The sequence below is a fragment of the Cydia pomonella genome, chromosome 6 (assembly GCF_033807575.1).
Source record: "Cydia pomonella isolate Wapato2018A chromosome 6, ilCydPomo1, whole genome shotgun sequence".
NCBI lineage: Eukaryota > Metazoa > Arthropoda > Insecta > Lepidoptera > Tortricidae > Cydia > Cydia pomonella.
In genome coordinates, this window is record NC_084708.1 from 22,285,905 (window position 1) to 22,313,369 (window position 27,465).

General features: G+C 37.8%; 2 protein-coding genes across 2 annotated transcripts; both read right to left on the minus strand.

The window, feature by feature from the left end:
* Positions 1-824: 824 nt before the first annotated feature.
* On the minus strand, positions 825-9,273 carry LOC133519301 (short-chain dehydrogenase/reductase family 16C member 6-like). Its single transcript, XM_061853331.1, has 7 exons — positions 9,193-9,273; positions 5,978-6,116; positions 4,155-4,306; positions 3,315-3,492; positions 2,537-2,722; positions 1,568-1,750; positions 825-973 (listed from the first exon to the last, which is right to left on the minus strand). Coding segments are annotated over exons 1-7 (921 nt in total). The 5' UTR covers positions 9,195-9,273; the 3' UTR covers positions 825-892.
* Positions 9,274-14,254: 4,981 nt separating this feature from the next.
* Positions 14,255-27,327, minus strand: LOC133519300 (17-beta-hydroxysteroid dehydrogenase 13-like). The gene is made up of 7 exons (XM_061853330.1): positions 27,239-27,327; positions 25,801-25,948; positions 20,666-20,817; positions 19,429-19,606; positions 16,758-16,943; positions 15,626-15,808; positions 14,255-14,773 (listed from the first exon to the last, which is right to left on the minus strand). Coding segments are annotated over exons 1-7 (930 nt in total). The 5' UTR covers positions 27,241-27,327; the 3' UTR covers positions 14,255-14,692.
* Between the last annotated feature and the right edge of the window lie 138 nt (positions 27,328-27,465).

Here is a 27,465-nt window from a genome sequence, read left to right on the forward strand (position 1 = left end):
CATAAGGGAATAAGGGAGTAGGTACCTTCGCAGCGCTTTGTACGTCTTTTGACTAAGAAAATAAGAACTTTTGACTAAGTGCAATAACCCAAAACCGGCTGGACCAATCATGTTTACTATAGTTTCCATTGGAAGTTTTTATTAAGCTTTTATTTCACTATTTTTTTCATATTTTTTGGACCTATGGTTCAAAAGTTAGAGGGGGGGAGGTGACACATTTCTTTTTCTCTCGGAGCGATTAGTTCCGAAAATATTAACTTATACAAGCAGTGTAGCTGCTTATGCAGTTTATTTAACAGTTTCAACATCTGGTCAATCAAAACTGCCAACTTACCATGATCTAACTTAGGTCGTCGGTGCTAGTAGCAGCACAAAATAGGCCATAGTCAGACCAAGCTAAGCTGGCAGTAGTTTTGATAGGGCAGACGGTGAAAGTGTCAACAAACGTCATAATGTCATAGAAGTTTGACGTTTAAAATAACACATCCACCGCCTGGGCTATAAAAATCGCTGCCAACTTATCTTGGTCTGTCCGGTGAACCAGTTAAAATGATCTGCACAAAGTTTTGCTTTTTAAATATTAAAGCTATGCGCAAATCACTCGGAACACCTCATTATAGATGTGTATGTACCTGACGTATGAAAAGACAATAGAGTCAGACCAAGATAAGTTAACAGTGAATTTGACAGCCTAGACAGTGTAGGTCTTATTTTAAACGTCAAACTTTTATGAAATTATGACGTTTACTTAACACTTGCACCGTCTGGGCTATCAACATCGCTGCAAACTTAGCTTGGTCTTACTCTATAAAAAATAGGAAAACAACTATAAAAACTACTTTATTCCAATATCACATTGTGGAGTAAAAACATATAAAAAATAATCATCAAATCAATCGTGAGGTTCTACGGTAACGCCGAAGAACTTGGTGGTGATCCTGGCGGCGGAAGGTGAGATCAGGCGGCTAAGGAACTGGAAAGAAAAATAAAATCTAAATTAGATACTAAACTTACTCATCGAAATTCTTCGATAAAACTTAAAAATTATAAGATCGATAAAATCAGTCCAGATCTACAGTACAATTCGGCTTGAATTATGCTGCTACTTTCCTACCTAACCTTTGTCAATTCCTATTTCCAGGAATATACCACTTCAGCTCTTGTGGGTATGAGTAATTGTCCCCTTGATGATGCAAACACACTACTACTTTTCTTCCAAGAACTTGCCACTTCAGCCCTCGCCTGGAAAGTTCGTGTGAGCGTAACCTGATTTCCCGGAACTTACCACGTCAACCCTCTCAAAGACTAAAATACTCACCATATTACTAGTAGCATACTGCACGCTGTTAATGGGACTTCATACACATGCTAGGATTCTTGCATAGTACTGAATCAACCAACAGGCCAATGAGCGATAGTGTACCTTCGAAGGTGTTCTATCCATCAGCAGGGACATAGAACTATGACATAGAACTCCCATGGCCATCTTCTGGCTATGTGCGTGTGTAACCTAATTTCCTTTATTGCTTGATGCTTACCCTTCATTCGATCACGAAAGAATACTCACTCTATTAGCATAATGCATGCTGCTAGGTAATGTGACTTCATATTTATCCCGTCGTACTGCGTCGATGATCATGTCTGCAGCTTCTCCTGGCTCCACCATCTTCATCAAGTTCTGGAATCGAATGCGGGGGTTCTTGCATAGACCTGTGTTCACCATGTAGGGGCAGATGGTGGTGAATTTAATCTGCAAGAATGGAATAGTGAAGTAACCCTTAGAATTGGGGAATGTGGGAACAAACTGGGGAAAAGGAATTAAAAAACGAAAAGGATGTCATCACTCATCAAAGGTATTTTAATGTCCCAGGAAGTAAGTAATCTTTCAGAAAGTGTAGCTCTATAACTAGACAGAGGTGAATGCGCCCATGATTCTTATTTAACTTGAAGCATTTTTAGCTGTTGTTACTATAAGACAATAATTAGTATTTACGTTATCAATTTCTGTCTTCCTGGAATTTCTGGATTACTGTTAAAGGTTCTCCTATTTTACTAATTGACAAGGGCCAACCATTAAACATAATTTTAGCACAGACCAAGAGAGCGAATATGTGTAATTGTGTACCTACTCGTACCATTCGCTGTCTTGGAGATAAGGTTTCAACTTACCACGGCATTAATTTGTAAGTTTTTTTATATTTATAAATTTATCACTTATTTATTGATTTCTATAATAAGTATCAATGTTAACCACTCACGTGCTTTTGGTAACTGTAGTTACCAGCTGTCACCCTTATTTTATTAGTGGTTAAGTATGTAAAATAGTTAGCAGTTAGCAATAATAAACTAGGAACTCACATTACCCTTGCCCTCGTTAAAGCGCGTTAATGTGTAATTTAATCTAATATAAGTAATTACAAACTATATGGGCCTAAATAAATGAATTGAATTGAAAGTTTATGAGACAAGCCATATCTATTGGCCAATGTTGTTAATGTCAAATTCAAAAGTATACAACAATAAAGAAGAAACATACATTGCTTTTACCCTCGCTCTCATCATGCAACTCATTTTCCAAAGCCTCCATGATCCCTCGAACGGCGTACTTGGTCCCGCAATACGGGACCAGGTTCTTGAAGCCCATTAGACCGGCCATGGACGACATGGCCACTATGTGCCCGTGGTTACGCTTCTTCATCGATGGTAGGAAGGCTTGGATCATCTGGAATTAAAATTAATAAACTATGCGCCCGTTTATAGAACATTTTTTAGCGCTCACATTTAAAGCAATCTTATAGACTAGGCAAAAGTAGTTAATAAAGGATGACTGACGCTAGAATAATCCGGATCCTTGTTGAGGCATCTAACTCTTTGTCTTCTAATGAAATCAGTACATGATAATTAATAACCAATTATAGAAAATTAAGTGTCGGAAGCTTCGGCGCCGACTCGGACTGTTCTAGTGTGGGTTATCCATAAGCTGTACACGAAGAGAGGCCTATGCTCAGCAGTGGGCGACTGGAGGCTAAAATTATGTTATGTGTGACGTGTGTTTGAATGCATGCTTCGTTTATCGACCAACGTCAGTCGAAACGAAATGAATCCAGATGACATTATGAATATGATGACATATGAGGGCATTAAGAATTGAATAATTTTTAATTGAGCTGAATTAAGAGGTGTGGAGCAACATGCGATTTCATAATTAATTATAAACTTGAATAGCGGCTTTCATTGATTTCATCTCTAGATATATGATACAGGGAATCCTCGTGAGTCGTAGCACAAAATGAAACATTGACCAAATCTCTTACCCAGAGGTTAGCAGTGATGTTAACATCAATAGTGGAGCGAATCTTCTGTTCCGTCCATTCGAGTATGGGCTTGCTGGGCATGATACCAGCGTTGTTCACCAGGATGGTCACTTCTCCAACCTCTTTAGTGATTTTCTCGGCCAGACTGAAGACCGCAGCGCGGTCCGTTACGTCACATCTGAAATTAATAAAAAAAATAAAGACCCGTAGATTTTTCAGAGATGGACTTCAAGCTTAAAGAACTATAATCAAAGATTAAAATACATTTATTCCTACAAGTTCTACAATACAACGCAACAATACAATAACAAAACTCTTTACTGCACACCTCAAACAGCAAAAGAACTGTTGACAAAGAAGACAGTAGAGGTTAAAATAGCAAACGGTGTTACTAAAGCCATAAAAGAAACAGTGTTCTTCACTTATTTATACTAGATAAGAGTGAACAGCTCTAAGTAAGTGGTATCTGCCAAGGCTAAAGTTTTACATCGAAGTAGAAAAAGTTATAACCAAATAAATAACCAAAGCCCCATTATAAGGCTAAAGTTTTACATCGAAGTAGAAAAAGTTATAACCAAATAAATAACCAAAGCCCCATTATGTATACTCGTAGTTAGTATAGTCGTAGCTTTTACAAGCCCTTACTTCTATTCTATTATGTCATCATAATTTTTCAGCGGTATTCGGCCACAATAACATTTTATTCTGATATAAAATTTCAATAACTTCAATATAAATAAAAACTCAGATCTGTGTTTAACTCGTCGCAATTTGGTGTCAAACCTCCTACTATCCCATTTTTCAAATAATGATTACTCGTATTTGCAAAACACAACTTACTCGTATCTATACGCTTTCCCCCCATTATCCTTAATCGCCTGAACAGTCTCCTTGTTGCCTGTGGCGTTGATATCCACGCACACCACAATGGCGCCCAGCTTGGCGAACCGTAGTGCCATCTCTCGGCCAATCCCGTGACCGGCACCGGTGATCTGAAAAACCAGATATATGTATTTTCACCACACCATCTGGTAAAGGCTCTCTTCATTGATCAAAAACGAATGAGAAAGTAGCATTTTATCCACATATGGCAAAGTAATCAAATTTTGAGTTGTTTCCTTATGTTGGCTGGTAGAATTGACTTTTATATGATAAATATTTAATAAGAATAATAACATTCATTTTGAATTGATTTGGTTTGATTTTGATTGATATTTTACAATTAGTATTTTCCTTGCGTTGGTGTGGTGAAAAATTTAGTGTTTCACTCGGTGGCAAAATTTGTTTAGGTAACCCTTGTGCCTTGATACCCTCGCAACGCACAAGATTCCACTTTTCGGACCACTCACGGCGCTCATTGCCCCATTGTAAAACAAATACCTATTTATCAACAGTTGAAACTCATGCAGGAAAGCAAAAGTTGTTACTTCACTTCTACCTCACAAGTTACCTAAAATCATCTCCCTGTTCTCAGCTTTTAAGTCTTTTACCTGAGCGAGTTTGGAGTTCTAATCGGTACCCCAATCTCAATAATTACCGTTGGAACTCGATGGTTCGATACACTTTCAATTAATAGAAAAAAGTGTTTCTTATTTATGCCTTATTGGAATTAGGCCAGGTATGATTTCATTACCTAATACCGCAAAATGCATTAGTACGAGCCTAAGTTCTATCCGTGACATCTGGTTTAGGAAAACTAACCTAACCAAGTTCCTTCTTCTCTTCTTTCTTACTTCGCTTTGTCCCAGAATATAACCAACATATTAATTTGATAATGATACTTAAGTACAAGAGTGATTTCGTCATGAATGTCTTTAGGTACCTACGTCTAAGAGGTACAAGTACGAGCGTCCTGTCGATACAGTTGATGTTCTCCACGTTCATCTTGTTCAACGTCCAGATCAGCTCGAGCACTATCATCGCGACATCTCTGAGGTCCAATTTTTCAAACCGTGTCGAAATTCAAAATTCAAAAATTTATTCTGCAAGTAGACCTCAAGGACTCATTTACATTGTAGGTTAAGTAAACAAACCTTAATATATTTGCGATATGTGTCAAAACAATGACCTCGACTAGGGAATAATAATATTCAATATTTAGATGGTTGGTAGTCCTCAACTGTGGGCTTCATCAGAAAGTTCCAGCCTCGCACAGCTGAACTTTTTTTTATACTACGTCGGTGGCAAACAAGCATACGGCCCGCCTGATGGCAAGCAATCTCCGTAGCCTATGTACGCCTGCGACTCCAGAGGAGTTACATGCGCGTTGCCGACCGCATGTAACTCCTCTGGACGGGACCCTATTACTCAGACTTCGCTGTCCGTCCGTCCGTCCGTCTATCACCAGGCTGTATCTCATGAACCGTGATAGCTAGACAGTTGAAATTTTCACAGATGATGTATTTCTGTTGCTGCTATAACAACAAATACTAAAAACAGAATAAAATAAATGTTTAAGGAGGGCTCCGATACAACAAACATATTTTTTTTGCCGTTTTTATAAATAATGGTACGGAACCCTTTGTGCGCGAGTCCGACTCGCACTTGGCCGTTTTTTATTGCACGTAAGGCCCGTCCTTAGATATAGTCAATTCATAAGCGATTCGTCTCCTCGTTTGTCTGATATATCATTAAATAACGAATCGATAGGTGATGAAACTTACAAGAATGATTTCTCCATGAATATCCTTAGGTTCAAGAGGCACGAACGTCCTGTAGATGCAGCGAATATTCTCCACGTTCATCTTGATCAGGGTCCAAATCAGCTCGAAAACTATCATCGCGACCTCTACGAAGTCCGCCCTGAAATCAGCACACAACTTTACTATACTTTATATTACTAACATACTTACTGGAAGAACATAACTTTCTGTAGGTATGTTGTGTAGTATGTTTTTTTCTCATCGTCAACGTCATTTCAGACTCCTCGTGTACAAACTATGATCAAAGGGTTATTGGTAGTAGCAGAGACGTATAATTTAAGGAAAATTAGTGCCCCCGCAGTTTGACAGCTAAAATAGATGGTGCTGTGCGGCGCTAGAGTCAGACCAAGCTAAATCTGCAGCGAACAACACTTGCACAGTCTGTGTTATCAAAATCACTGCCTAGTCAGCTTGTTCTGTCTGTAAATGTTGTATGCTGGTTTTATGGTACCTAACTAAAATGTCAAACTATGGAAGGTAGAGGTAAGGAATGCAATCTCCATAGGCAGAACTGATGCAAAAGTGTCCAGCTGTCAGCTATAAATAATAGTTCCAAATCTCTCCAGAGTAGCGCTAGAGTAGCTAAGAACCTAGGCGTTATTGACGGAGTGAAGTGCGCTGTCTATGATTTGTTTTTTTTTGTCAAGTATTCTAGGTATTGTAGCGCCACCTATTTAAGGTTTTTTGATGACACTTTTTGCTATATGGAGATTCCATTCCTTATGTCAAACGCCAACTTTTGACAACCAGATTTAGCCAGTGCATTTTTCGGTATTCAAAGAAAACAACCTAAAAACAAAAGATTTGCATCAGGCTGTATGTTATTTACGCGTTTTTTAATGCACTTACGTAAGACTTATCTTAGGTAAACAAATATTGTCAAAAGTAAAATTGCAAGGTCAACGAGGAGTTATTTTTAATACGCATTTAAGCGAACATCTTTACAATATTTTTAATAATATGTCATTGCGTTGATGTGTGTGTAATTAACCTTTAGTTGCTGTTTATTAATAGTACATTACGATACAAAAGCAACTTGTAACGAGAGGCGATAAATTAAAACACGAACGTCGACTCAGTTTGCACACTTACGGTCAGAGGCGGCGCTAGGCGTGGGCTACGTTGGCGACCGCCTACAGCCTCGCGGTCCGAGGAACGTAAACTCGGACGCAACGTAAGAAATTATTCGTTATGTCTTGCGCCACCAGAGGGCCTCGCTAAATGTACTTTGCCCACACCACATTTTGCCCTAGCCCCGCCACTGCTTACGGTACCATTCGAATTTAGACTTCACCAGCCTTACTGATGGCCTACCGCGAACCACGTTCGACGTGATACCTCTCTGTCGCACTTGTAATTTCGTACGTAAGTGTGACAGGGAGGCAACACGTTGAACGTGGTTCGCGGTAAGCCCTCTGCTGTTGTGTTGCAGCGCGACATTACTGCCGACCGGATGTATATCTCCCCTAGGATCACGTCTCCCCTAATCAGTTCGATTAACAACAGTAGTTATTGTACATTTCGATGGTATTGTTGGTGGCATTTGAATTATTGTTGCAATGTCAAGCAATCGGTCATTTGCGGTAGGTAGATAACATTTAACGTGTCATCATTATATGTAAGGACATTATGTGAGAAGTGGGAGGGGCGTTATTATATTTTTTTATATCATCCCATTGTTTCATAAAATAAAATGATTCATATGTGTGGATTAAATTCGTACTTAAAAAAGGACCTAAGCGCGAAACATTTATAATTCATTGAGAACTTTGTCTGTTAGGATAAGGTGAATCCTAAATACCTTACTTATCAAAAAATAATAAAGACAAAAGTAATACCTACTGAATGTGTGTGTGTGTGTGTGTTTATCGTGAAACTGAGGCATAAGAATAACAAAATTATTCTTTTAGGTATTTTACATTTTAAATTCAATGTAAATTGTTGTAAAACTTTGTATTACCTACATACATAATTATATACAACGTTGTATCGGCAATGGGGATGGCAGGTCGAAATTTTTACAGATGGCGTGGCATCAGTACTTACCAATAAGTATGTTGCCAATCCTACCAATGCGACACCATTTTGCCCCCGACGATTAATTAGCATAATTTATAAAATGTAATAAAATACAGTAATATTTATTTAAAATACTTGGACTCCAAGAGTTTCTTGTTGTTTACCACTAACCAATGCTCTGCATGCATTTTTTTTCTAATGAAATATAACGTTTTAATAAAGTAATGCAGGTGTTGTTGGGACATCCCATGTTTTTTTTTAAATGATGATGATCTTTCCGGCCGATTTCGACCATGGCGACCACTTCGACTCCTAGTTAGCTCGGCGCTCATGCGCCCGAAGATGGCTGACATAGCCGATCTTTTTTAAATATCGGTATAAATAATGTTATCGTGGAAACTTCGCTGCAGCAAATTATATAAAACATTATAAATATTCCGAATCAATATAATAAAGTAATGAAATGTTATCTTTTATTAAATAATTTGTCTCTCGAAACAAAATTTGCACTCATATGGCATGGCCCTTATGCATAAGCACAGGTTTAAAAAATATAGGTAAATAAGCTTTTTATCAAAATTTACATTTTTGATACAAGCTTTTATCGCTGACTGTACTTTATTTTTCCACATACAACAAATACTCATCGAGACAATTCTAACAATCCGTAGCACAATAAGGTCTGCGTTGTTTTATCACAGAGTTCCAATGGCCCAGATCAGCTCGATGTACCATATTTGGATTGTCAGCCAACTTACAAATCTACCTATGTATGCAAATTTTCAGCTTCATTGATAACCGGGAAATGGATCAAATTTAACTAGACTGCATAGGCACTTTCCATCAGGTGAGATTGTGGTCAAATGCTTACCTTTTCGTAATAAAAAAAAAAAGATTTGATTTGATTACAAACCCACAGACTGGCGAAAAAAAAAACAAGCGATGCACAATACAAGTGATTATTTAAAGAGTATTTTTTAAACAATATGTAATAGGTAGTATTTTTCTTTGTTTTCGGTTATTTTTTCATACAGTTACTTGGTATGCCATAAAGTACATACTACCTACAAGTAGTAGTTATAGACCGGTCCGAGACCGTGGCGAGGAATGTAAAGTAACTCAGTATATTTAGCAATAATAAATGAACAAGTACTTACATTTTCGTATTTTTATTAGCGATCTAAACACACTACTATATCTAAGCAATGCTTGTACGATAATGTAGATAAGCAGAGTTCAAAAAGATATGGCTTAATGAGCCTCATATGTGTACATAGTACAAGCTCCGAATGTGGATTTTGTGTGTTATCGTTTATTATATTTCATATGTCATAGAAATCGAAACTAAAAGGTTTTTTTTTTTTTTTCTTCTTTTTATTGGAGAAACAACAGAAGTATGCGACAGGATAATAGGTTACATTGTTAGGTACAAACAATATAGAGATGAACACTTACTTCCTTAAACGCTCTCACTCATTTGTTTGGCGAATAATATGAAGAAAAAAATACGGAAAAATGAGAGAGACCGAGAAATAATAAGAACTTTGCAGTTTTTGAAAGTTCTCCTTGGCACAATGCTAACTGCGATAAGTGACTTGTAAATTTTACTGAATTTCAACATCATGTTACCTTCGCCACAGTTATTTCTAAAGGCTTACCTACTTTTTATGGGAGGCAAACGAGCAGACGGATCACCTGATGGTAAGCGATCACCGCCGACCAACACCAGAGGGGTTGCAAGTGTACGCACTTTTCTTGAAGGTTTGTAGGTCGTATCGGTCCGGAAATACCGCAAGCGACAGTTTATACTACCTACTAGTAGTAGTTAGAGACCGGTCCGAGACCGTGGCGAGGAATGTAACACTTCGTTTCCTATAGAAAGTATCACGTGATCACCGAACATCCATCATAGAAAACAAGTGTCGGACGACTCGGCCCGGACCTGGAGCGTTCTAGTGCGAGTCATTCCTAATCGAAAAAAAAAAACAATTACTTATATATGTATAGTGGAAAGTAGATATCGTCAGGAGGAAAACTATAAATTACTACTACCTCCTTGAGGAGTACCTACAGAAAGGACGTTTTGGGTATCATGGTTCATGGGCAGAGGGAAGTTTACTTGTATAGTACCCAGTGCCGGATTAAGACATTTTGATGCCCTAAGCATTTCTAGACCATGGTGCCCCCTCATCAAGATAACAATGAATTTTCTTGGTAAATTGAGTGACGTTTATTGCCGCATTACTGCTGAGAATAGAATTTTCAATCCAACACATCATTTTATCACGGAAATTGACAGTACTGCAGCAGTAATGTTCCAACAGTAAGTAAGGTCAAGTGTTAGCAAATTGAAGATCGTGCTTCGCATAAGGCCGGAGGTGAGCCAACCAATGTCCAAGTGTGAGAAGACATAAAAGGCATAGGCCGTACTCCGCACAGGGTTTTGCAACCTCTAGAGCTTTCCTGCGAAGCTCATTCATGTGAGAGCAAAGGCAGAGCTTCAGTAGAGGCTTAGCCATTGGCCATTGGTTCTTGTCAGAACACGAACCAATGGCCGCAAGTGTCTTAAATAGCAAATTATTGTTAACGAAAACGGGACTTAATAGGGTAAGTTTTAAAATTACCACTGACCCGACGTTTCAAAAACGGCGTTTTCCCCATAGTCTCGGAGAAGACTGGGTAAAGTCGACATCATTATCTTGACGTTGGAGGTAATTTTAGAACTAAATCAAACGCGATTAAGTCCCGTTTTCTTAAATAATAATGTATCACAATTAGGCCAATAAAATTAGATTTTTTCGAATTTGGTCCTAAAAATGCGTGTAATCCGAGTTTGCTCCATTCCAGGAGGTGTGCATAAATGTTTCCTCTTTTTCAGTTTTTTTTTGCTTGAAAATCGAAAACGGTACGTCCGGCGGAAAATTTGTTCTAATCATGATTAAAACTGATATCTGAGGATCCGAAATGTAATTTAATTATGTTCTTGCAATAAAACATATTGATTTATTGAAGGTACCCTAATATGTATTCCTAGTCTAAATTGTATAAAAAGGTCGACATTTTTTATTTTTGGTATAATCATGTTAAAAATCCAAAAACGCCTTCTTACCATGCAGTGTCTAATCCACGAACTGTCGTATGTCCTTCAAAATCAAGTGATTTCGAAAGGAAAAAAATATCTCCTAAGGATCCCAAAATGTATGCATACCCCCTGGGATGGAGCAAACTTGGATTACACGCATTTAGAATGAAATGAAAGTATTAAAACATTTTCCAGCTTGCTGGGAATTAATTCCTCAAAACGCTATTTTTGGATTTAATTTGATTGGCCTAAATCGTGAAAGTTTAAATCAGTGTTTTTAAAGGCAAAGTCTAAGGCTGAGCTTTTCATAAGGCTGAACGCTCGGAGCGTTCGATCGGCGCTTACGGATGAGGCCAAAGGTCGAGCTGGAAGAAAGCATTTGAATTTGACCACTGGCGAGGTATGAATGGCTGAACGTCCGGAGCGTCCGATCGCGGTGGGTTATCATACAATACAACTGATGGCGAGGTGTGAGCAAGGCAGAAGGCCCAGCTTCGAGAGAGAACAGCTTAGATTTGGATCCATGTTAAGTGAAAGTAAGGCAGTTTGCACAAAGTAGAAGGCCTAGCGTCGCATAAGACCTAACGCCGAATTGCAATAGAGTGGCTTGAAATCGAACCTATGTAATCACGGTTCTCCTACTGCTCGGCCTTTGGCTTAAGTGGAAACCGAAACTTAATAAGTCGCATGATCGTGGTTCTGCAGCAACTCGGCCAGGCCGACACATCTGGCGTGCAAGAGAGCAAAATTCGCTACAAAATCGGTAATCTACGTCGAGAAAATCGGTTGGCCACAAGCCCGACGGTAAGATATTTTGGCTATGAGCTTTGAGGGCCTCCGCGAAGGGTTGGAGATGTGCTTACGTGTCCCCACTCTATTACGACCCCGTTATTAGATGGGTACTTGCACACGTCAAAGTCGACAAAAAGTTTCGTGTACATAAGTACTACGACTGCGATGCTGATGCAGCCTGCGCCTTTTTTTCCTACGATTTTGGTGCCCCCCTAGACGTGGTGCCCTAAGCAAGTGCTTATTTTGCTTAATGGTTAATCCGGCACTGATAGTACCGGAATTACTATTACCTATTAGGTAATAGTAATTCCGGTATTTTGGGGCTTATTATTTTAAGGTACAATGCTGACCCTCTAGCCTGCCCTGCGTTGTCGTACACGACTGCATATAGTGCATACTTGAAGTGACACTTGATTAGATTTTCAATAAACAAACACAAACAGTCTGCTGTTATCGTACATCATAACTAACAACGATGCAATTAGGTCATCATATTCAAGACTACATGTTTTATTTTAAAGTTGAAAATTGTCGATATAATCGTGCCATCTCTTTTACTCATACCTATATTATCTCCAATAGAAATGAAGAAGGACGATCATAACTCGTAGTTTAAGCTTTCATCCCGTCACAGACGGAGCGATAATATACAGGATGATTCAGGAGACGTGAGCAGGATCAAGCCTGCATATTCAGTAAATTATCAGCAACTGTTTCGTACCAGTATTTGTGAGATTAACGTTAATTTAATTTTTACTGTTCAAAAAAAATAGTTTTATTTTATTTACGATATTTATGGTGGCCCTCTTTGTTTTATCCATAATAAGTGACAAATTGAATGTCATCGGAGTGTGGTTACTTTTATAAAATCGTATCTCACTCAAGTGTGACATTTTATTTTCTTCATAATCAAAGTGCTGTCATAACGGTTAAAGAGGTTTTATCTTTGTTAATTAAGTGTTGTAGGGTGTCCATGATTGTAGATAATCAAATTTGCCCTTAACAAAAAGTTAAATAACAGATAAAAAGCGTGATTGTTGTACTTAAATATGATGGTGAACGATTCATTAATATTTACTGATTGTGTAGGCTTAGTCCTGCTCACGTCTCATGAATCACCCTGTATATTAATATACCGTAAGATACCGAAATATATCTAGTATAGCTACACACGACAACGATACCAAAATATATATATCACTAACTGAGCTATATATCTAGCACCTAAATTGTGAGAGAGACGAAGTATACCATAATATATCGTAATATACCGAGCTATATATATATACAAATTTAACACATACCAGTGAAATAATAAGGAGTCAAATGACGCTCTAAATGTTTTTAATCATGTGTCGAAACGAAAGATGGCAGTAAATTTACTGTGGCTACAAAATTTTCTTCGACAATCCACCTCTATTTTAAATTTAAATTCTCTGTGCCTTGATATGATATATCTTTTGGTATATTATCGGTCTGTCTATGACGGGCTTTAAACGACCTCCCATATTGATAATATCTTGCAATAGTGATACCTAACTTGATAAAGATTCGATAATTTTAAAAAGGTAAAATTTAAAATCTCTCCCCTTTGGGTAAGATTTTATAGGCACAGAATAAACACAAAACAAAACAATATATCATATACAAATATACATATTTACTTCGACGGTACTATATCTTATCAAAATACCTAATTCACGTTAGTGACACAAAGTTCAACACAGATGACGGTAATATAAAAGACTGCGAAAAAAAATATACATACATATATATATATATATATATATATATATATTGTTCATGGTGGATTCATATGGAATTATTAACTAAAGTTCATGACAAAATGAACACTTAACTTAAATTCTATCACTTTGTCACGAACTTTTAAAATACTTAAATAAATATTGGATTGGACATTCTTACACAAATTGATTAAGTCCCACAGGAAGCTCAAGAAGGCTTGTGTTGTAGGTACTCAGACAACGATATATATAATATACAAATACTTAAATGTATAGAAAACACCCATGACTCAGGAACAAATATCTGTGCTCATCACACAAATAAATGCCCTTACCGGGATTCGAACCCAGGACCATCGGCTCCATAGGCAGGGTCACTTCCTAGCTTCCTACTAGGCCAGACCGGTCGTTGGTGAAATAGTTTATTGTTTGCTAATTCCGAAATTAAAAATTCCTTTGTTTCTCGTGAAAATAAAATCATAAATTCTTCTCATTCACACCTTTTGGAAACCCACCTTTTATGTACCCACTAGTACCACAGTGGGCTGCTCCACAGTAGTCTATACCACTATTGGGATTGGAAAAAATCATACGAGTAAATTAATTATAATATTTATTGGTTTTACCTATATAGATTTACTATGTAAATGGACACAAAATATGTACATGGTTGTTCATAAGTCTAACAGCATTATGGTTAAACTTATAAAGTTTCTTTGGTATATAAAAATAGCATATTGTGGCATACCTTTAAATGCGAATGATACCTATTCTAAATTATTATTAGTACCTACTTAAAAGCTAGACTACCTAGACTAGAAATTTTATAACTTTATTTTTCAAACTGCCAATTTGAGTCATCAATTTCGTTAATTAGTCTTGTACTCTCACGTTAGATGTCGCTAGGCATTCTAGTTGGGTAAGCTTTGGTAGTTCGAGGTAGAACGATCGGTTGACCTTATTCTCGACGTTACTTTTTTATTCTTCAGTTACTGCGATAGTTTTTCATTCCTTTTTTATTCCATAATTTTTACTCTTCTAGTCGTGTGGGTTGACGCCAGCGTCTATGAACGAGTTGATGATCTTGACGACAGGGAACGGCACCAGCCACATGAAGTACTGAAAAATAAAACAAAAATATAGTAACGTTTTTCGACAAATAACATTTGCTAGACTTATGAAGATATTCTAGCCAGTTTCCACAACAGTGACCAGTATACGCACTGGACTTGGTTTGAAGATTCTCTTCTTCTTCTTCCTTGTCCCGGCATTTTGCCATGGCTCATGGGAGCCTGGAGCGCTTGACAACTAATTCCAAGATTTGGTGTAGGCACTAGTTTTTACGAAAGCGACAGCCATCTGACCTTCCAACCCAGAGGGTACACTAGACCTTGTTGGGATTAGTGCGGTTTCCTCAAGATGTTTTCCTTCACCGAAAAGCGACTGGTAAATATCAAATGATATTTCGTACATAAGTTCTGAAAAACTCATTGGTACGAGCCGGGGTTTGAACCCGCGACCTACGGATTGCAAGTCGCACGCTCTTAGCCAAGTACCGCTAGACCACCAGCGGTACTTGGTTTGAAGATTATTTAATAAAATTAAAAATATGATATTGGATTAAATACAGTGTTGCTGCTTCAGCCTCCAGCCATCTCTATCCTTATCCTGACGGGATAATGCAGATTCCCAGGTATGGATATCTCCCGTCACAGAGCAATTCCCGATTTTATCAGCAGCTTATGCAGTCTCTACCATATTTAGAATCTTCTAAGTGCTCTAAGCTATGGCTGTCCTTACCTTTACGAGGTAAAGCAGGTCTTTAGGTTTAGATATCTCTCTAATCTCTTGACGGACAGCATCTTGGATCTCTTTGGTCTCCACAGTTTTATTAACGAGAGAAAACAAGGCTTTGTTCTTTAGAAGGCACAGACACCTAAGACTTTCAGAATAGGTTATGACTATCCTTACCCTGACAAGGTAATGCAGGTCCCCTGGTATGGATATTTCTCTGATCTCTCGTCGGACAGCATCCACGATTTTGTCAGCAGCATCTGCAGTCTCCACGGTTTTGATGAGCGCGGGGAAGCGAGACTTCGGCCGGTGACAGAGACCCGTGTTGACCACGAAGGGGCAGATGGTGGTGAACTTGAGCTGGAACACAAATAAAGGAGTTTACACCAAGTCTTGATTTTTTTCGAAAACTTTTCCAAATGGCACACGATTTGGGAACCACGATTTTGTAATCTCACCAGAATAACTTTTTTTCATTTGCAGGGGCTAAGCTTGAAAGACTGAGTAAGTATGCCATCTGGATAAACGCTAAGATGGATACGTATTACGTAAAATATAACAACTCTTGACTTTTATAACATTTGAACCCATATGTACCTTTGCTGGAATGAACAGGGATTTGTTAGCTAGTGCATCCAAAATAAATGTAAACAAGCAATTTGTATATTTTTGGGTAGTTATAACATTTATTGGTTTACCAACCAAATACAAAACCACTTGGATCTGTCACTGAACGACCTGACTTTAACCTATCTACATTATTTAATCATGTAATGTTTTCATCTACCCTCAACTGGCTTAAGAAGCCATTTGAGGGTAGATTTTGTTTACTTTTATTTAAATACATGGTATAATTCTATCTTGTAATCACCACACACTTCTCAACGCTCTCATTGCATTGATCTATGGGCATATATTGTGGAATAATCGACTTACTCCACTACCACCCCTCGACTGGCTCTAAAGCTCCAGTGCTAGTGTGTCCATGATGGCTCTGACGGCGAATTTGGAGCCGCAGTAGGGCACTAGGTTGAGTACGAGCATCATACCGGCCATGGACGACATGGCTACGATGTGGCCGTAGTTGCGTTCCAGCATGGTGAGGAGGAAAGTTATAAATTGACTACTTCATAAGATGGAAGGTGACCGAGAGGTCACAGTCCAACAACCACTCTCGGCTACATGATACTCTCCATGACGTCAAGGACAGACACAGATGGAGGACTATCAATGAGAAACTGATCTCCCATCGAAGGAATCACGACCCTCAGATTGAGGAATACCACGCAAGGAGGAGGAGGACACTTACTCCACTTGCATCTCTCGGCTGGCTCTGAAGCTCCAGTGCTAGTGTGTCCATGATGGCTCTGACGGCGAACTTAGAGCCGCAGTAGGGCACTAGGTTGGGTACGGGCATCATACCGGCTATGGACGACATGGCTACGATGTGGCCATAGTTGCGCTCCAGCATTGTGGGGAGGAAGGCTTGGATCATCTGGAAGCATATTCGGGTTGTACTTAAAAAAAAACCGGATAAGCGCGAGTCGGACTCGCCCACCGAGGGTTCCGTACTTGTTAGTGTTTGTTGTTATAGCAAGAAATACATCATCTGTGAAAATATCAACTGTCTAACTATCACAGTTCATGAGATACAGACTGGTGACAGACGGACCTGGGGATAGCGGAGTCTTAGTAATAGGGTCCTGTTTTACCCTTTGGGTACGGAACCCTAAAAACGTGGTCATGTATTGGTTAGGTAAGGTCAATGTGAAAAATTCGTCTATCAGGTAAGACCGTCAACAAGCTCTTTCGTCACTCCTAATAACTCTTCCGTTTGTTCACTTACAGAAGGTCGGTAGACCACACGGAGCCAAAGAGTAAAGTAACTATGAGCAAAGCGAAGTGCGTATACGAACGAGAGTTCTTGCCCTATGACGGTCTTCACTACCATAAATGTTATATGCCAGTCTTCCCCACATTGAGCTTAGGTAAGTATGTATATGAAAATTGACGGGGTTGTAGATAATTGGACATACAAAAATAACGACGGCCAAAGTGGCCATATATTTCAGTAGGTAATAAAAAAGGTTATAAAAAAATGTTAATGCCTTATGGTAATAAAAAAATGTTAGGTCCATTAAATTTAGCCACTTTTCCCATCTATCTATTTGATTCGGACTGTACGTATGTTGATGCTGCAGCACTAATATGGTCAGAAAAATAATATTCTGCGAGATGTGGGTAACCCTCAGGAAAGACTAAATTTTCTTTCATAGTTTATTAAATACAGTAGTTACCGAGGAAACACGATTATCGACTGAAACTATTCACAAAGTAATCATTATCGTGTGTTAATAGTATCAAACAATCGGGTATTATCTGATTAACAAAACCATGTTACATAAAAAACAGATTTTCATCAGTCCTAAGTTTTGATTAAAGACTTTGTATCGCCCTTTAAAACTTTGATAACAAGTGATAACTTGATAAGGCCTAGACAATACACGGGCTACAATTTAATAATTAGGTTTAACTACATATTTGCCTAAGTAATTTACGTAACTGCCTATTTACATACACACATCTTATCGTTGTTATGTTCTTAGACCATCCTTACCGTGGACTTGGTATAATAATTTTTTTTTTAATATTATTTTATCAAATAAGTTATTTTATTAGTTATTTATCTTATCAGTTAAAATTATGTTACAATAAGTAAGTTTATTAGTTTGTTTATAAATATAATTGGAAAAAATACTACTTATATATTAACAAAAAATATAGCTATCAGATAGATTGTACTGTATGCCTAAATTAACATATTAACAGTAACTTCGCGTTACTGTCTGCAACGTAATCGTATACATAAGTTATGTTTAGATTTACTTACTCTCTATATAAGTACTTGAATACAGAACCCCTAGTGTAAATATATTCGATAGCGTGACGTGACGTACGCGTCTGCATTAAATCTCATTTTATATGGGATTTAGAAACAGCACGCCAAGCAGGATGTGTTGGAAACTCAAAATCGCATACAAAATGAGACTTAACGCATAAGTGTACGTCACATCATGCTATCGAATAAATTTACATTAGGGGTACTGACATTTTTTTTATACAACGTAGGTGGCAAACCAGCATACGGCCCGCCTGACGGTAAGCATTCTCCGTAGCTTATGTACGCCTGCAACCCCAGAGGATTTACATAAGCGTTGCCGACCCTAAACCCGCCCCCCCCCCCTCGTTGTCGTTAAGGAATAGAATAATAAATAGAATAATTTTTATTCGTAAACACAAACAAGACACATTAAATTACATGATATAACAAAAACATAGAAAGTATAAAGTGCCACGAAATGGCCTCATCTCAGCATGTTGCTGGTGGCTTCCAGCGCTGATCTTCCGATGAGACCATCAAGTGAGAAAAATCACGAAAGGTAACAGACAAGAAGGAAAAAGACAAAATAATATAGAGTGAACAAATTGAAAAATAGATAAAAGATAACGACTAAAAATTAAGTAAAGATTATTTATATATCAAGCATCGTAAACATAACACTGTATCGGTGCGGTCCAACCATACCTTGGCTGAACATTACAGCTGCATACGCAACAAGCGCCAACGGTAGCAAGGAATATTTCTTACAATGAGACTTGCTTGTACACCTCCTTCTCCGACCACTGCAGCAGACGACACCGACCGAGATGGTCACTAGAGAGTGTAACTAGATACACATTGATACAAATATACATAGATAGAAAAATAACCAAAAAATAATGCATACATATATATATAAATAAAAATAAATAAATATTCAATATATAATATAAATAAATATGAATTCGAACCAGAAAAGTAAAGGAAATTAAAAAAGTAGAAGTACTCAATGGAACTAGGAAGTCGTAACCAAAGTACTACTACTACTACTACTAGGTACTAGGTAGTACTAGTCGAGTAAGTGAGGTTAGGTACTCACCCAAATGTTCCCATTCACGTTAATATCCATGGTGGAGCGCACTTCCTTCTCCGACCACCGCAGCAGAGGCTTACAGGGCATGATACCGGCGTTGTTCACCAGGATCGTGACGTCTCCAACTTCGATGGTAACTCTCTGGGCTAGTTTGAATACTGCTTCGCGATCTGTGACATCTGCCCTAGAAGGAGTTTATGTATTTATATATAAAGTTGAAGTAAAAAAATTGTAGATTACCTAATTATAAATTACCCGTTTAGTTGTGTACTACACGCAAATAAAGTAACTAAACATACAAATAATATTACTGGAAATTTATCAATTTCTCTAGGAACCAAAATTTGCCGAACTTAGTTTTTGAAAACGGACAAACTATGAACAAAAATATCTATATGCGCCAAAGGAGGAAATAGACACTGTAGGTTTAGAACGTGAGTGGAAGCGGGGAAATTTGTATGAAATGTTTTCTAATTGTAGGTTAGAATCTATGCGATTTCTAATAATTAGGTACATATGTATCATATCAAATATTATTTCTTATTAGAAAGATCACGCAACTATACATTTTATTTAATACTACGTCGGTGACAAACAAGCATACGGCCCGCCTGATGGTAAACAGTCTCCGTAGCCTATGTACGCCTGCAACTCCAGAGGAGTACATGCGCGTTGTCGACCTTAAACCCCCCTCCCCCCTCGTTGAGCTCATATCAAGCGTCACTTGACATTAATAGGTTGCTCCCATAAGTATTTCTTGCTTCCTTCGGCTGATTTTACACAGTAATTCCACATACAGTGCATATAAGCAAAGCGTCTTGGCATAAATGTAAAATACCATAAATGAAAAATTACTAGAACTAAGAGAGTAGGTGCAGGGTTAATTTAGACGGACTCTTATCTATTTACAAATATATAGATCATCAAACCTTGAATGATATCGGAATCATAACCTTGCTACCGGTGGGAACCTATAATTGGCTCTTTGTTATCTATATATATAACTATTGTACAATCTATAGCTGTTGGTTCTCCGAACAATAAATAATAATAATAATAATAAATAACAGCCAACAAGCCAGGGTGCGTAGACAAGATGCCAATCGTTCATGCTCCGTAGCGTAGCGTAGTTATCTCTCTCTATCACTCTTCCATGTTAGTGCGACACAGACAGTTGCGTTTCGTTCGCTACGGAGCATTAACGATTGGCATCTTGTCTACGCAGCCTGGTATCGCAACTTACTCGAATCTGAGAGCAGTGCCCTTAGCCTCCTTGATCAAGTCAACAGTTTCCTGGTTGCTCTCCTGGTTGATGTCCACACATACGATGGTAGCTCCCAGATTGGCAAACCTAATGGCCACCTCACGGCCCATGCCGTGTCCTGCTCCTGTAATCTGTATGGAAAATGGAAGCGTAAGTTTTTTTTTAAATGCGTTTAGAATTTAGGGTCCTGTACCGCGAAGTTTACGAGCGACTGGATCCGTAAGGTCCGGGGGATTTGATTTTATAGTAGGTACAGTTCTCATGATCATGAATTAGAGCCAGACCAAACTAAGTTGGCAACGATGTATAATTTCATAGATTTTTGACGTTTAAAATAACACTTGTACTGTCTCAGCTATCAAAATCACTGCAGACTTATCTTGGTCTGACTCTATGTAACACTGGGATGATGTTGTGTTATGATGAATAATGATGATAGTTATTAGTGATGAATATGATCACATCTTCACTTTCATCACCATAATCATCATCATCATCGTTTTGGAGAATGGCTTGTATAGATGAAATGGTAGCGTAAGTAAACAACCTCCTACAAACAATAGAATAGGGTAACGGCGGCTATTAACGCGGGTATCAAAATCGACGTCTAACACCGCGGTATTTACAAATACGCATTTTGCAAGCAAACAGATCTATTCTCTAAGAAATAAAGCATACACAAAACAAGCTCATTCATTGGTCTATCGTGCCCATTAGTGTGCATTTGTGTGAGTGTAACAAAAAACTCGCGATTCGTCAGTTTGTGCGACGGCGGCGCAAGAACCGGTTGTTCCATACAGACGCGTGACTCCACAGGTAAGTGCACTCCAATCTTACTTAGTGTTTTACGTAATAGTTATGGCAAATAAACTAGTGCAATGCCTTTTAAGAGGTTGTGTATTGTTTTCTACACGATTTTGAATTACTTTTAACTTAGTTTTTGACCGGGAAATACGTTTAAAATTGAAAATAAAATACAGCGGTGATAGGCGCCAATTACTTCTGTGGTAAGTAATTCCGTGGTATGCCACGTTAATAGAAAAAGTGGTAGTTTTGTTATTTACTCTTTAGTTTTGGTACAAATTATCAATTTTATAATTTCTTTTATTTATTCCAATCTTGATCTATTCACGCTATTAAAGAGCTATTTCCGTGGTACGGAAAGTATTCAACTAACCCTTAATTTTTAACAAAAACTTCAGTACCGATTTCCTTGTTTCTATGGGAACCCTTAATCTGTCAACTTTTTTTTATTTTGAGTTAAAACCTAAAATTTACTTGCCAGTTATGTGATTTTGTCTTTACAAGAAGCTTGTAATATACGTGTTTGATTTGATTTGAAAAAACATCTGTGTTTTATTCTTTTTATGGGTCGGAATTAGGTTTAATTAAACTCCAAATTAAGCCTATTACCGATGGTATGATCAGATTACCCTCGGTAATAGAATGTATAGAAATCTATTACCGACCCAGAGAAATATCGAATGGGTCGGTAATAGGCTCTTAAAGAGTTATCTATTACCGAGTGACTATTTGGTATTGTATTGAAATATCGCATTTAGGGTACCGCAAGTACAGATTTCGTTGATAAAATTTAGACTTCAGTTATCATTATCAGATTTAAATTCTTCTGTTTTCTGATTCAGTTATTACTCTGACAGACAAGGAAGGGTACCCAACTGCCGGACAATTCCGATTAGATTTTTTTTTATATAATTTTATTTATACAGTAGTCCAAAACCTCAGACATGATTTTTTTTAGCTATAAGAATCAGCAATAAGAAAAGTACTGTGATTTGTTAGTTATAAACGGGTAAATTATAACACATAATATGTGAGAGACTTTATTTAACTTAATTACCTTATCAAAAATATTAGAATTAAAAATTTTCATGTTTTTATATAGTCGAAATTTTATAATGTGGACGTTTACCATTTCACTGTGGTAAACTTTCACTCAGGTGGTAAACGTCCAGCTTATAAAATTTCGACTATAATTTACGCTGTGCCTTATGAGAAAATGTTACTTACTTGTTTTTTTGTGCAGCTAATTATGTCAGTAAGACAAACTCTTATCAATCTTTATAGCATTTAAAAATTACTTTATTTAATAACAGGCAGGCCTATTTGTCATATACGTCCTTAGTAAAACTTTACTAACAATAATTTTTGTTGTTTTACATGTAAAACATTTAACTTATAACTTGTTATACAGGTACTTGGTAAGTTAACTATTTAATAGTATTTGATTGAGCCAAAGTGTAATTATAATCTCTTCGAATATATCTCTTATTTTTAAACATACTCCTATAGTTTTATTTTTTATTTTTGTGTCATTATTAAACTTAATGACACAAAAATATTAGGTTTCGAATTTTGAGTTTGGTTTCTGTTAACGAGTGCAGAAAAATCATGCCAATTGTACCCTCGGTAATGAAAGCTCAATTCGCGATAATAGAATCACAGCCTGTCCCTTGCCACGGTAATAGAAGATTTGGTCATTTTGGCTTCAAAAAATATTTTAAAACATATAATAACCCAAAATGAATCCAAAAAAGTATGAAACGGAAAGTTCATTAAATGCTCTGATGAAAAAAAAAATCCTGGCTGTTAGACAGCATTGATACTCTTAATTTTTGGATCTCTTTTGAAAAGTTCCTTAACTACCACGGTAATAGGTGCCTTTACCCTACTTCCCTTCGGACACATGATTTGTCAGTCTTGTTCAAAAAAGTTGTAGGACTACGAATTTTAATTCCACGCTTACTAGTTCGACCATCAAACCACGAGGAATTCTAAAATTCCATTTAGTTCGATCATCAAACCAAAAGCAAGTACCTTAGTAGGGACAAACGCTCTAAAATAACGGAAAATAAAGTTCAGATTTTGCTTATTGCTATATGTAGAATTCCCCAAATTCCCAAGCAAGCAAGCGCCATCTGTTATAGGACACGCGAATTTGATTGGAGATTAATATAAACAATCTCTATTATTTACTTTTCCTTGCAGTTTCTTGATAACCTGTAGGTGAAATGTAGATGCCAAAAGTTTATTGACCGGATGTTTAAAATACCGTATGTACCTAAGTAGTGTGAATAATCTTTGATACGGGCACCGTGATGTCTAGCGATAAGTCTGGCGTCAGCTCAAAACAACAAAGTTATCAAAAACAAATAAAGGTATCGTTCGGATTCAAAGTACACCAGCATTACTGCAACTGTATTGCAACGCAATTTTGACCTCGTGGCAGTAATGCAGTCGCCAGCAATGTTGCGTTGCAATACTACTGCCGACTGCATCACTAACCCAACGCAGTGTTGGCAGAAACGTTAATTAAAAAAATTAAAAAAAATTAAAAATTGTTTATTTCAGACATGTGTCCATATAAGTATTAGTAAAACTTAAAAAGACTAGGTTAGTTAATTTACATAATAATAATAACAAAAATGCAAAAAAAAAAATGTGACACAATTCCATTGGCAGAAGCAAGCAGTGAAAATAATTTATTCACTACTTGGTCCTACCAATGACCACATCAACCCAGTACTTTGTTAGCGGGCAGTCCAGGCGCTCCGCCAACACCCTCAGCATACAGTTGCTGCTGCCACGCACTCGCTTAATTGACCATTAACCATTACAAATTGAACCGTAAACTGTTACAGTCCGTTACCGTTTAGGGTTCAATTTGTAATTAACATTCGGCCAAAACGGACCCAAAAGCTCAAAATCGATGTTGCCGCCCGGATTTTTGGCATTTGCGGCAGAAATGCAGTTGGCCCATCCCAATATCATCGGCGAAACGAAAGCAAACGTCGCTGGGTCGGTCACCTACTCAGAATGGGAAAGCATCGGGCTGTCAAAAGGGCGTTCTTGGGACGGCCGACTGGTAGCCGTCCGGTGGGTCGGCCCTGGTATCGCTGGGAAGACAGTGTGGCGGCGGATCTGCTTCACCTTCGCGTCAATAACTGGCAGGAAGTTGCGCAGGATCAACAGTGACACGCTCTCGTTTCGGAGGCCAAGATTATTTTTGACTCACTGAGACAAAATAGTTAGTTAGTTAATGCAGTTGGCAGTAATGTTGTGCCGCAATACTGCAGAAGTAATGCTGGAGTAGTTTGAATCCGAAGAATACCTACCTTAATCGATCAATGATATGCTGTAAGTGCAAGTCATTGAAATAATTGTTATATGATTGTTATCACGTTATGACACCTGTGACTGATACGGTACAATATAGAACGATAAAGATTCATATAGTCTAAGACAAATTCGTTCTTCGAATGTGACAACTAACGTAGATGGTGCTCTATGCTCCTGCTTCTTACCGCTCCGTACATTCCCGTCACGAGTTGAAGTTTATGTTATCATTAAGCTAACAGACACCCAAAGATTTCATTAGTAAAGATAGGCCCGTTCATATAGTTAATTCCGACCGAACATTCTCGTTTGGTGTCAAATCGCATTGTGCGCACGAATGCCACGACGCGATTGGTTGATGAGTTGTGCAGTCACTGCACGATTGGCTCGCATTCGTCGCACAACACGATTTAACACCGATGTACTGGGCTATAACCTCGAAAATCAAAGTTCGCAAATTGCGGGCATCATTCTCTGTCACTATATTACGCCTTAATTGGAGTAAAAGAGAAAGATGCCCGCAATTTGCGGACTTTGATGTTCGCGGTAGGCCCTCAGGAATTGAAGCTTTGAACGCCACGTCTATGATGCGTGGCGCATCATCGTGCACCTTGTCGAAATGCACGAAGGTCGATATTGGGCAGCTGACGCGCGCGTTAATTGACGTCTTTGGTGGTTAAATGGTTAAGAGATTGACGAGGTCAGTGGGGCGACACTCCTCCTTTCGGCTTTTCTCGGCTCCGTTCGGCTCAGCATTGCTCCGAGCATTGGCACAACTTGACGTCCCTATACTTGCACGACCCATAAGATAATGACTTGAATTTTGACAACCCTAAAAGGCCGAAAGGGATAGTGCCATAGGTACATTAAAAAGGGACAGCATAATTCGTCCCTGAATCGCTGTCAAACTTCGGTTTTGTAGGAAGTGTTATTTCTGTACGATATATTCTGCGACGAGGTCAGGGTTAGGTACATACCAGTATAATTTCTCCCGAAACATCCTTCGGAGCACGTGGCATGAATGAAAGATAAATGCCCCGAGCCAGCTCGAAAATAATCCTTAACAGAGTCGATATCACCTCGACCGTCAACAGCCAGACTCTGATGACAGTTGGCTCCTCTGCCCTGGAAACAATAGAAAAATGGTAAAAAGACAGCATGTATTTTGATACGACCGCATAACAAAAGGGTAGGTAGTTAGTTTAGGCTTTAATTAACACTTTCATAAGTTTTATAAAAAAACAAATGATTTTTATTTTTCCATATAAAATAATTCAGCAAGTAGTGTATCAATACTTTGTTTTAACTTAAAACGTCGCATTTAATGTTCTCGGTTCGGGCTTTGACGTTCCTTTGTGTGCACAACCAGCAACCACAGATGAATTTTGACAACCCTAAATAGCCGAAAGGGATGTTTCCATACATTAGATAGGGACAGCATGATTCGGCCCTGAATCGCTGTGAAACTTCGGCTTTGTAGGAAGTTTCCTTTCTTTACGGTAAGTAGTACTAATTTATTCTGTGACGCGATGTCACAACTGTCACAAGTGACGATGATGTAGGTACGAAATACATTGCTGCTCGAAAAAATATCAGTTATACCAGTTAAGACTATATTAAAATAATCTGTCAGGATCGTTTTATAGCACTAAAACCTACGCCTAGTTTAAGTTATATTAAAAATAGATAGATAGATAGATTTTATTTGGTATTAATCATACACTGTCACATTAAGTACAATTTAGGCATAATTAATTACAAAATTATTATAAATTAAAATACAATGTCAATTAATTATTCCAATTCACGTAAATATTAATGATTTTAAAATTCTAATGTATTAGGAAAATAATAAAATATAATTCAAATTAACTACTTACAATGAGGCGCCATATAAGTAATCACAATTACATTAGAATAAAGACATACACACTGTTGTACCGATATTGCATTAACAAAGTGTGGACCTACCCCTATAAACACCATATTTTCATGGTCCCACAAAATGTCATTGCAAAGCCCGTGCAAGAGTAGCTCGGTTCGACTTCAGTTACATTAGTATGTATTTATATTTAATGACTATATGCGCCACGCATTTCACCAAAGAACCGGGTTCTAGCCAGCTTTGGCTTGCTTAAGTTGGTTAAATTAAATGGTCCAGACTTCTTCAACCGGGGCCTGGGCTATAACCGCGAAAATCGAAGTTCGTCAATTGTTGGCATTTTTCTCTGCCACTCTAATTACGTCATATTTAAATCTCAGCTCCAGTATCCTCTTAATGACTCCTGACACTGACAATTTAATAAAATACTAACTAAATAATTCTTATTACGAGCACACTATTATCCTTTCCACGTACTGGCAATATGTTTATTTTATTTTCTACGACCAAATGTTTAAATTGAATTAACTTACATTTTAGATCCTGCTCAAACTATGTCCAGTGAAAGAATAACACTAATGTGTTTACTCCACTCTTCTACTTAATTATGATAAAATAGTTAGGTATATAATCCTTATCGGTTAATTAGTTGCCCGGAGACGTATTGATGTATGCGAAATTCATTTATGTATAAACTTAAATAAACTTATCTAGCAAGTTACAATATAAACAACGTCAATGTTATAATTAGAAATGTTGA

What these genes read in the sequence shown, in the direction of transcription:
- LOC133519301 (XM_061853331.1), bottom strand. An exon ending in AGAGCGAGGGTAAAAGCAAT is followed by an intron (nt 1,751 to 2,536) that starts GTATGTTTCTTC and finishes CCATTCTTGCAG; the next exon opens with ATTAAATTCACCACCATCTG. An exon ending in GCATGCATTATGCTAATAGA is followed by an intron (nt 974 to 1,567) that starts GTGAGTATTCTT and finishes TTTTCTTTCCAG; the next exon opens with TTCCTTAGCCGCCTGATCTC.
- LOC133519300 (XM_061853330.1), bottom strand. An exon ending in ACGTGAATGGGAACATTTGG is followed by an intron (nt 16,944 to 19,428) that starts GTGAGTACCTAA and finishes ATATGCTTCCAG; the next exon opens with ATGATCCAAGCCTTCCTCCC. An exon ending in AGCCGAGAGATGCAAGTGGA is followed by an intron (nt 15,809 to 16,757) that starts GTAAGTGTCCTC and finishes TTTGTGTTCCAG; the next exon opens with CTCAAGTTCACCACCATCTG.